Below are 12,018 nucleotides of genomic sequence, written 5' to 3'. Positions count from 1 at the left end.
GATGTGAGTGCCGGGCTTGCTGCTTATGTGTTGTATGGCGTTCGTATATACATTCAAGTTGACGTACACCCCGTTGGCGTACCCCGGTGTACGCACGTAGTGCAGTCAGCGGTAAAATGAAACTTGAACACGGAAAGGTGAACCTGAAAATCCAGAGGGAAGGAGCTGGGTGATGCTGGTGCATTAGACAAGGCAGGGTAGGGACGCCCACATGTGCGAAGAATACCTTGGCAGTGTCCGGAGGGGCTGTCACGTCAATTTTAACCCGTACCATTCTTAGCCGAGTGTCTCCCGAGCCAGGACCTTGTAGCACCCTGCATTTCCCCAAAAATAAAGATTTGGTGGAGCTTCCACCTGTAATTGTTATAATAGTGTGAACGGAGATAATTGGTCTAAGAGTTATTTGAAAAATAGAAAAATAGCGAGAACGGCCAATCGTGTAACGTACTGCATTCGCACAAAAAATAATTATTTGGTGGAAGTTCCACCTGTAGTCGTTAGCATAGCCTAAACGGAGGTTATTGGTCCAACAATTTTGAAACCCTGAGAACTCATAAAAATAGAAAAGTATAGCGAGAATGGCGAACCGTGTAACACCCAGCATTTCCTGGAAAATGCTGATTTGATGGAAGTTCCACCTGCAATCGTTACGGAGAGAATTCGTCGCACAGATATTTGAAAAACCAAAAACTAAGAAATTGAAAAATAGCGAAAATTACGAATAGCGTAGCGCCCTGCATTTCCACAAAACTGCAGATTTGGCAGAAGTTTCACCTGTTCTCTTTGTAATATCGCAAATGAAATAATTAGCCGAACAGTATATTAAAAACAAAAAAATAAGAAAACTAGAAAAAAGCAGCAAAAATGCCAAAAGTAATGCCCAGCATTCCCACACACACAAAAAAGAGATTTGGCGGAAGTAACACCTCCAGACCTTATAATAGCGTAACTGGAGATGGTCGTAAAGAATTTCGAAAAACCAAGAAATGGGGCTGCAAAGAACTCAGACTTTAGACAAGCGGCTTAAGGATGCTATGCATTAGTAGACAATTGTCTGAATTTCTGCAGATTCTTCTTTCTTAACAAGGACCACTGATCCCGGTGCACTGATGTTAGAACAGTACATTTTTGTTGATTTTTTTTATAAAAAAAGTTTTTTTCTACTGATGTAGGGATTTACAATCAATAGGATGTTCCGGAACTTCAACACTTATGTTATCAAAAAAAGGCTTCAAAATGTTTATAAAGCGAAGATTTTTTGACCTCACTAATGGCGGGGTCGTTACCTAAAACACACTGCCGGAAAGCCAACTTTGCACGATTAGGGGGCACATGATGAATGAAGGATAATTATGATGATGAGGGCGACGATGACACAAGAAAGAAATGCTTCCCGTGGTCGGAAGCGAACCTGGGTACTTCGCGTTACGAAGCCGACGTCTATCCGCTTGCGCCAGGCCGACACGATCGAAGCAGTTTGAATTTTAAGCGAATTTTAGCGCTTCACTTTGAACGACGATGACAGGGGAAGGGGGGAGGGGGGTGCTCTGCTTTCTCGCGAGGGATTCTTGTGCTGGCTCCTCAGTTTTGACTTTGACTTGCAGGAAGTTTGCACTCTGATCACTGACGCTTTGACTTTGATTGCTCCGGCTTTGACATTGGCACTTCGCCATTTGACATTCGCACGCAAGGCAGCTTCGCGTTACAACCATCTCCGTCGTTAAACGGAGGGATTTCATTTCAGCGTACAGGTTCATTAACTTTTTTTTACTCTCGCCAAGATATGACGGTGTTTTTGTGCCTAAAGCGTACTCATATAAAGGTCTGCAGATATATTTCAGGATTTTTACGAATTTAGAAATTTTGCTCCTAAAAACATCACATTGACTCTGGCCTTCCCAGCTCCCACAGTACTCCTGACCTCACGAAAATTTGCGTCTAGCAAGTTTATACAAAACAGAGCTAACTGTATTTTGAATCTGAAAGATCAAAGTTGGGGCTAAATGAATAAGTTAACTTACAATGTGTTTTCAGAAATTCAAACGTATTCCTCGGCTGTGTTAAGCTATCTAGGCAGCTTTTCTTCCGAAAGAAAGCTATTGCAATTACTCGAAGGAAATTATGAGAGCTTTAGAGATTAAATGCCAAACTAGCAGGCGTTTCGCGGATGCCGGGGAATACGACTGCTTCGTCACCACGGCCTTGGAGCGTCCCTCTTACCCTGCCTTGAACCATAGCTGCGTGTACGACACCCTCGGTGTCGTACCTAGCTTGTTAGCAGAACTTACTGCCATTCGGGATGGTCTCCAGACGCTTGCATCGACAAGGACTACGTAGATAAAGCTGGCAATTTTCACAGACTCAATGGCAGCGATGCGGGATTCGCGTCACGTTGCGCGATGTACAAGCCTGGATGCATACATTTACGTGAATATAGACACCTATCCATGCCCTGTACGTATTTTGTGGATTCGTCAGGACATAGTTCCTACCCACACAGCGACAGATTGATTGATTTATTGATTGATTGTAGGGTTTAACGCGCCGACGCAACGCAGATGATGAGGCGCGCTGTAGTGGAGGGCTCCGGATTAATTTTGACCACCTGAGGATCTTTATCGTGCGCCGAAATCTCGTACACACGGCATCGACAGATCGCGTCTGCCACCCAAGAGACCTCCCATGGCCACTACCATTCCAACATCCACCGTTGAACTGCTGGTGGAAAAAAGAGAACCTCCGACGCGCCACGTGTGCTCGACTTCCACCTAGAGCATTGCACGTGCCTGATTTCTACTCGTACACACGGCATCGACAGATCGCGTCTGCCACCCAAGAGACCTCCCATGGCCACTACCATTCCAACATCCACCGTTGAACTGCTGGTGGAAAAAAGAGAACCTCCGACGCGCCACGTGTGCTCGACTTCCACCTAGAGCATTGCACGTGCCTGATTTCTAAAGCCCGGGACCGGCCCGAGCCCGCTTTATAAAACCCGAGCTCGACCCGTGCCCGTGACACCTAGCCCGGCCCAGGCCTGGGCCCGCTGATTTATTTTTAAAGTCCAGGGAGGGCCTGCGTGTGCATGACCAGGCCCGGGCTAAGACGCTGAATAAAATTTGTTTATTGTATTTGGTTGAGTGTCTTTGCAGCAGGCAATCAGCCGGAGCATCTATTCTGTACAGCACGTCATAAACTGAATGCAAAACAATTAGGGGTAATCAGTGCACGTACTTACACCGTCTTCACTTCACGTCAAATCGGCGTAATTATAGAGTTTTAGCACTCCGTGTGCTCCGTTCATTTCGTACCGTGTTGACGGGAACCTGACTGCGACTGCGCTCGCGGCCACAGCAAAGGGGGCACGCTCATCACCCCCCCCCCCCCCCCCCCCCCCCATCCCCCGTAACGAATGCGGAGCGGATACGCAAGTGCCCAGTCGGGTCCCGGACAACGCGGTACGAACGCAAAGGAGGGGACATACGCAGGGCTAAAACTCCATAACAGCTCGTATTCTTACATGAGAGACACCACCACCTTTGGTAAACATATTCTTTTCAACTTCACGTGGTTGTATTGGCCTCAAGTTCGTACTGCTGAAATTTTTCGTTGCGCGTTTAATCTGCGAGTGCGGGCGTGCATTGCAATGATTTACCTACAGCGGTTGCTCAGTGGTGGTGTTTCTCTAGCGCGCCAGTTCGATTCCCGGCCACGGCAGCCGCGTATCGATGGGTGCGACATCTAAAACACACGTGCACATAGGAATCGGTGCACAGCTCCGGGTTGTCAAAATTAACCCCTTCACCGCTGGGGTATTCCTTGTAATCGTACCTTTGGTATGCTATACCCCAAAATAGAAAATCTTGAGGCAGTTCATGAAATGCCTTAAAAGTTACAGTATCATGAGTATCAGACCTAGTAAAGCACATTTTTAAAACAATGCTTAGAGGCAACATCAAGAAGCGCGTAAGATTATACTCAGAACACTCCTTTTAATTCTATTTTCTACACTTCACGTCGGAACTATTAACGGTTGGTACCATAAATTTAAGCAAGAGCCTGGCCCAGGCCCACGGCGTAGAGTCCGAGGCCGGCCCGGGTCGATGGCATGGAGCCAGGGCCCGTATAGTGCTCTACTCTACCGCGTGAAACTGACCTCCCCAGTGGGCTCGCTCGCTGGGAAGCGGTCGTGCGGCGGAGGCTTCGAGTTTAGATGGCGTTATGCCCCCAAGAAATTACGCACGCTTGGCATGCCCGTTATCCCACCCTGTTTGCGGACACGTTCCCTTTTTTTTGTAATTCCTGCATCAGAAGCTGACGTTGAACACTAGCTGTGGACTTTTCCAGGTCTTAAAAACTCCCGAATGCAACACCTCCGAGGCACACTGCTCCATACTGGAAGACTCCACCCAGTCCTTCATCCTGGGAGTTCTGTACACTGGGAGCCCCAGCTCTTAAGCATTGGATTAGGGGTCTCCAGTACCGGCCTCTTCTTGAATTTTTGCGTGAAACGGTAGCAGTGTTGTGCCTTTAAAAACTTCCCTCTTATGCCGTAGGGAAATCTCTCGCAATAAAAAAAGGTCACTGTGAGTGTTGACACAGCACGCCCGTACTTATCTGCGCCAAGAAGAGGGCAGCGATGGAATCAACGCCTTCGAGCCATCGACCCTCGCGTCCACGGTGGTTTTTGTCCGTTCCATGTTCCACGTGGCGAAGTGGGGTTGTTCGCCAACGCGTTCGATTCGTTTAACACGCGCCTCCGCTCTTCACTCCAAAAAAATCTACAACGCTTCTAGCAACGGTATTAGGGGAGGTAAGTTTCGACATTGCCTCGTGTACTTTCCTGCGGACTTGCAGTCGGGGGATTCGCTGCCCCTAGAGTGCTTAATTGACAACGGGTCACTCTCGTTTCCCTTCGAAGCCCATCTCCCCTTTACTCTCTTCTACTAACAATTTCAAGCAGAGAAGTTCTCGAGTTCTCGAGGAAGTTGCGGAACTCACAATTAGGTTATGTGAACGGTGCGGCTAATTAGGTAAATATGCACTGGGTAATCGCAGCAGCGTTCGTTGCGCAGGAGGTAAGAGTTGACGTCATTTTAATTGGCCCGTTCGGAAAGCATACAGGCCAGTTTTGAAACTGCAAGCACTACGTTTGCTCAGCCACAAATTGCGCTTCCTCCTGCATTAATCATGAGCGGCGATTACCAGAACTTAGAGTCAAACGCGAGTCTAACATATCCGAGTAAGGATGCCCGACATGAGGTGATTCTATTGTCGTTCGGAATGAATGAATCGCGGGTTTTACTGAAATTAGAGAAATCGCTAATGTGGACATGTACTGTCGAGACCACCAGTTGTGTTCACATGTTCGGTGGAGACCAAACGTCGGCGCCTGTACAAGTCGTTTGTGTCTATCTTCACCCTCGTCTGCTGAGCGTCATATTCTTTCCGACGCAGTCATGAACCAACTTCTTAAAACTGTTAATCGCACTCTGCTATCTGCTTCACCGCATATTGAGTGCTAACCAAACTTAAAACTATTTCTTATAAATCGCCGTTGTTGTGGAGGTTAATCGCCACTGTGAAACCCGCAGCCGCTGTAGGGGTTAGCATGGAGCCATGGAGTTTGCTTAAAAGCCACTGGTTTGTTCTTTTGTACGCAGGAATAACGATCTGTAAAAAAATATAGTTAGGCTACAAACTTAAGCTGGAACGCACAAGACTACACAAATGCTTAACGGGGGGCTCATATCAACCCGCGAATAGAAACATGAAGAAGAAAAAGCATGGAGTACATGCCCTTAGGCTCTGCTGGTGATACGGATTGCCAAAGCCCAAGCAAAGCTGAGATAGTTTGATGGGCTCACTCCAGTATTTTAAAATAGCTTCCAGCTGCATTTTTATCTAAAGAAATCACTCAAACACACCGGTGTAAGTAGGCGGAACTGTTCCTTTGGCAGGCGGTGTAAGCCATGTTAGTGCAGAAGCAAACGATATGTGAGTGTAACGCTAATCACGGCCGTCCTAAATCTCATTTTATTGAGAAAATTCTGCAAGAGACAGGACAAACACTAGAAGACACACATAAGAATTTCGCTATCACGCAGCCCTGACATTCACAAAGCTTATTAACATAACGCACCATTTATAACAGGATTAAAGACAGAAGAATGCATGGATTATACAGCGGGAGATTTCTTTATCCAGGCTGGCAAAAATAGCCCAGAGACAATGAGCGCACTTTTATTTTGTCTCATTAACTTACAATTGCGTTTTTCGAAACTACAGAAAGGAATTGAAGATTAAATTCAGAGCTCGCCGTTTTTAGGTATGTTGCCCCCTTTACGCCTCAGCATAGTGTTGGAAAAAAAAGTCGACTGGGCTGTTATTTTTTAAATTGTCGTGTGGCTATCACTTGAAACAAAGAAACGTTTTTTAACACACGGAATCTCCGAAGAGATTAAGCAATAAATCTGCAGTCGCTTCAAGTGCACAAGAGGATTACATAAAGCCACGCGTATTAAAACACACACGCCGACCCGACTTTAACGCCCACAGATTCAGAAATAAAGGAAACAGAAACTCTAAAGCGACGTGGACGGCACTTCTTTGGCGTCGAGAGCGCCGGGCGCAGGGACAAGGGTCTGGGTAATCCGATCAATGATGTTCAATCAAAGTTTGAAAAAATATATCAACGGAAACGACAGCTTTTTACTGGACATCCTGTTTGGAGACCGGAAGCGGTACCCTGTTATCAGCGGCCTTTCCTCGAAAAGCAAGCAGAGGGTCGATTTTATCCACGACCTCGAACGGAAAAAAGAATTCAGATACAAACTCGGAGGGTCCGAGTAAAAAGAAAACAAAATAAAGCAGGAGTCCACTGGGATAAAAAAAAAGGTCTTTACTTTATTTCTGACTGCACCCAAATCTCTCCACAGCTTGGTTCCCAATTTCACTGGCCTTTCGCTGGGAGAATTTTATCTACTTAGCTTTAATTTTTGCCTTTCGCAGCACAGCGGTGGCTAATCAGACAACCCTATAGTTGGCGCATAATGAAGGGAGTGAAAACGCCAGACTAAAAGGAAGTGTTCGCTTCAAGCGTTTTCTAATTTTCCCTGTTTCTCCGTCGCGTAGTTTTCAAACTTTTAGCAGAGGAAAATGAAAACGGCAGGGTCTTTTTTTTTTCGTTTTTTTTTGTTTCCAACAAATGCTATCTTTTAAGCACCCTTTTAGAGGGAACAAATAAGTAATAGCCTGTTTGTGTGTGAGAGGTCAGATGCTCGAGTTAGTCCTTTTGTGCTGAGTGGGGGAGTTTGCGTTCGCCCTTTATTTTTATCGACTGCGACGTCAGTCTTCCAACTCGACGCAGCTGAGTGACGCCCAGCGTAATCTTTTCAACGAGACAGACATCGGAGAAACAGCTTTGCGTTATCGTCTTTGCTGGTCCCATGTTTCCGTCACTTGGAATTCCCACTCTACGTGGACTGTTTGAACTTTTGCTAGCTTCGGAAGGGGCCAGCTGTCTCAAGGGTTCCCTGAACCCTGTGGGGCTTTGGGACAACCGAGGTAGGGACAACCGAGGTAGGATTAAAATTATGAAAAGGGAAACCTAGGTAAAGTTCACAAATCATTAGCCAAGCAGCTTGAGAGCCATTCTCCTGTACTCAATACATTTCCGCCTCTTTTGCTGTAATTGTCGTTTCCTAGAATACTGGAAAAGCAAATGATAACATTGAAAAATGCGCACTTGATCTAAATGAGGCTACATCCACTATTTATGCATAAAAAATGTTTTTTTAACTGTAATCATTTTTTTTAATTGGTTGTCTGGTGCCATACTTTTGTTGTTATGGTTGTTTTTGCTGCTGGTCCACCAAGCATGCCTTACAAGAAAGAAAATCGTCGCAGAACCCCGATGGCACATCAGTTCATAACAACTATAGGCTTGTAAGAAATCATTTTGTTAACAGAAGCTCCCCAATCTATTACCTTCGTAGGTGCTCAGCGTAGCCAATTCAAAGTCCGTTTTCTTCAATACCGGGCGTAAAAGCACCTTTGAAGGTATTGGGCAATGCTCCGCTTAAAAGATCATACCTTGCGTGCCTTTCTTCAAACGTCTTGCCACCTTTTTGCTGGTACATTTTGCACCAAATGCTGCAGTGGTCTGTCCAGAATGGATTCGACAATCCCTTTCAAAGCGCTTTCGTTATCTAGGTGACGGAAGCCGCAAACATCCACATGGTAGTTTTAAATTGTCAGTACTCTGCTGAAAAGCACACAAATTGCTAATTTGTCATGCGCCTTTCTTCTTGTTCTAGAACGCTTCTAAAAGACTACGGGGCAGAGTGTTTCGGCTTCTTTGTTCCTACATAACAGTGTCCAACCTCCGCGCCCTTTTTAAGATATCCAGTAGACTGCCAAAGCGTGCAGCTAACTTTTTCTCTTTTTCTGTATATCCCAGGGTTCCTGGTGACTTCGTGTTGCGTGGGCGCCGCCCCTTCGACATCGTCGTCCCCAGGAGGCTCGGGTTCGACCCTGCGCGGCCCGCTGTTCACGCTCGAGCCCCCGCACTGGCTCGAGTTCTCCAACGCCAGCGGCGGCGAGGTTCGCTGCGAGGCCGACGGCGAGCCTCCACCTCAGCTGCTGTGGGCCTCCGTCGACGGCAGTCCAGTGACTCCCGTGCCCGGCGCCCGCCTTCTCGCCGAAGACGGCGCCCTCGTGTTCCCGGCATTCCCGGCGGACGCCTACAGGCAGGACGTGCACGCGGCGTCGTACCACTGCCTTGCCTCCAACGAGCTCGGCACGGTGGCCAGCAGAGACGTGCACGTCAGCGCCGGTGAGAGAACGGCCCCTGCTCCGTGCCCGCATACCCGTGGGGAAAAAAGTGAAAACATTTCGCAAGTTCGTGAAGGCTGTTCGTTAAAGTTGCATGACGAGTTGTTTATCGTGTAGAGTGTGTACGGACGTTGAGAGAAAGGTGAAACAGCTATCAGATATATCAGGCTAGGTCCGCTTTCTTACTCGGTACTTACGACAACGAAGTAACTAGCGAAAGGAGAGCCACACATCACAAATCACTCTATACGTTGGAACACACCCGGTATTCGTGTTTCGTGTCTCCATTGAGTCTTCCCTGCAAGCATCAAAACAGATAACTGGGCGAGTTGGTCTTCACTAGGCGAAAAAAAAACAGACGAAGGACTGAGGTAAACACAAACAGAACTCAGTTCTTCGTCCGTGTCTTTTTGCGCCTAGTGAAGATGATTCCGCGAAAGGTGCGGGGTGCCTGTATTTCAGTCCTAAATTTTGGTCTATCGTCGGTCTGTCCCCTACCGAAATCAGCCAGTAGTGTTCTAGTGAGCCTGCTCGCTTGGGGTTACTAATCTACTGGTTGGTCAATGGTTGGTCATTGGTGACCAGTCACCGACGCACCTGTGGGTCACTGACAAGTCGCGTGACCCAAGGGTGACCCACTGACCAGCTTCCCGTGAACAAAAAAAAATATATAGCAACACACCGATGAGCAAATAAGTGACCTACGCATGGGTCTTTCGTGGGTCACATGAGCCACTGGTGGACCACGCGGCCCGGGTGATGGGGAGGAAGCTCGGTAGTGTAAGGGAAGGGGAGGAGAGAGAGCGGGTTGGAGAGAGAGTAGAAGAAAGTGGGCAGCGGGGAGAAAGCATTGTAAAAGGATTGATGCGGTATTGAGAGGAGGACGAATGGGTTGGGAGATAGGGAAGAAAAAAAGAGGGGAAGAGGGAGAGCAAAGAGAATGGTAACTATGGTGAGGAGAATGGGAATGCAATAGTGTAATAAAGTGCCGTATTGGGGTAGTTAGTTGAACATATTTGCGGAACAAATAGCTCAACCGAAAGGGAGGGACAGGTGTCTGTCCGCGTGCTTCCTTGCTTTGTTTGGGCTATTCACTATTGGTTGCGCTATTCCCTTTAAAAAGAGAGGAGATGGGAGGAGAGAAGTTAGAGGGAAGAGAAGTGTAGTGAAAGTTGGATGGGGGGGATAGAAGGGGACGAAGAGGACAAAGTAGGCGAGGAGAAAATGTAGCGGAAGAAGGCGGGGGAGGGGAGCAGTAAGGGATAAAGTAGAACGGGTGAAGAGAAAATATCGGGTTAGGGGGAGTGGAAGGGGGAAAAGGAAAATAATAGAGCATAGTAGGGAGATGGCGGAAAGCAGCGGAGTAGGTGAGGAAAATGAGAGGGCAGAAGAAAAGAGGGTGGCCTGGGGGAGAAGGATAGGTGCGGTTAGGGGAATAACGACGTGAAGGCGAGGAGGCGGAGTGGATAGCAAGGGGAGGCGACTGTTGAAGTGGGCAGAAACAAAGGGCATGAATGAGAGTAGAAGTGGAGGAGAGAGAGGGTGAAAGGGAGGGGGTTGGCAGAGGGAGAGCGTACGATTGAGAGAAGGTTGAAGAAAAGAGGATGGGGACAGAGGAGAGAGGAACGCGAAGACGTGGAGCGGTATTGGAGAGAGAGGGAGGAACAGGATGGACAGTGTATATCCGAATCGTCGAGGAGGAACTGCTTTTTTCGCAAACTACTTTTTTTTTTCACAAACAAAATGTCGGGACAGGCTAGTCAATTCCTTTTACAGACCACTGCTCACTACGACTATTTATCAATATTTTTCTGATGCCTTGATACGGACATAGCTGGTTTACTACTCGCCTCACGTTATTCTATGCCAGTCAGGCGTTGCTAGGAATAGATTAGCTGCCACTCAGAGGCAAGAGTGAACAAAAAAATCAACAAAAGCCAAAAGTAGAAATAGGTACAAACCGTAATAATCGATAATCGATTTAGTAAGCCGACAGAACATCGACACTAGTCGCATCGCTTCCATTCCCGTGTGAGACAACGTTCCAATTTCGCTTTTCCGTCCGTTCCTGCGCCCGTTCGTACCTGTCAACGTGAGCCGGTTTCTCATTTTATTCTACCTGACTTCCCTTTAGTGCGGCGGGCCAAGGCATCTTGTCAGGCTGACAGATCTAGTTAATTAAAATCCCTTCTCTCTTCCCTGCCGTCACTACTGCTAATACATTTTGCGCCATCCCGTCACGAATGGGTTATGCTATGAGCGCTAACGCAACCGCTTTTGTAACCCATGCACGACAACGGTCCGAAGCGTCATGTACTATTGAACATAGTTCATCTCCCTTTTGGTGACTGGTTTCCAAACTGCGTGTCATCACTTCCGGAGGCTTGCGGGAAGGCTTAGGAAATTTCAAAATTTCCGGCAGATTCTCGCGGGAACTTTCGAAACATACAGCTGATTCAGTCCGACCACATTAACATTCAACTACTACTCCCATGCACATCTTGCGTATGACCGCTAACACATTGCAATAAAAAATGTGCGGCATTTTGTAAACGGAATAAAGAGTGTGGAGTCGTCGTAACGGGATGTAATGTATTTGCGCTTAACATATAGCGAAGCAGTGTTTGGGAAGGTGAGGGTTCACGCTGATGATTACAGTTACTTGTCTCTAATAACAGCAGTTGCAGGATGTAACGCGTCACAAAATACAACGAATGCATAAACGGACTACATATCTGCTTTTACACAAGGCATGAGCCTTCTGAAGGCCACACGCGCTTTTTTTTTATGTTTGCTTATTTATTCTCGTTGAGTTCTCATGGAACCTGGGGAACAACAAACTGTGCCTATTAATTTAAAGAAAAATTCTAGCACATACCGCTACCACGAATTGTACAAGAACAGCCGTGTATGATAACCCGGGAGTACAGCTCAGAAGGTACAGGCCACGGGTGATCGCCTGACGGATTAGCGGCTGAGAAAAACCGGTTGATAATACCTTGGCGGTCACTTCATCGGCCTCGTGAAAACTATGTGGGCCGTACATTTCCCCAATGAACCGCCACTTGTAAACAACTTGCAAATTGCATTTTAATGACACTTTTCTGCTGACTAAATAGCGGTCTTTTTGCGAGCTACATGTAAAATGTGCGCCACATTGTTGTCGTCCATGACGGGCACGTT

The 12,018-nt window shown here is 47.1% G+C and overlaps 1 protein-coding gene across 1 annotated transcript in view; it reads left to right on the top strand.

Moving 5' to 3' along the window:
* Positions 1–12,018, top strand: part of LOC144174036 (cell adhesion molecule Dscam1-like) — a 284,742-nt gene that overhangs the window by 107,269 nt on the left and 165,455 nt on the right. Inside the window, exon 2 of the mRNA XM_077702435.1 lies at positions 8,462–8,836. Coding sequence (XP_077558561.1) covers positions 8,462–8,836 — 375 coding nt within the window. The remainder of the gene's footprint in view (positions 1–8,461; positions 8,837–12,018) is intronic.

The sequence above is a fragment of the Haemaphysalis longicornis genome, unplaced genomic scaffold (assembly GCF_048455015.1).
Source record: "Haemaphysalis longicornis isolate Haplotype H1 unplaced genomic scaffold, Haemaphysalis longicornis Haplotype H1 scaffold_3, whole genome shotgun sequence".
In the NCBI taxonomy this organism is placed as follows: Eukaryota; Metazoa; Arthropoda; class Arachnida; order Ixodida; family Ixodidae; genus Haemaphysalis; species Haemaphysalis longicornis.
This window is presented reverse-complemented; position numbering and strand designations above follow the sequence as displayed.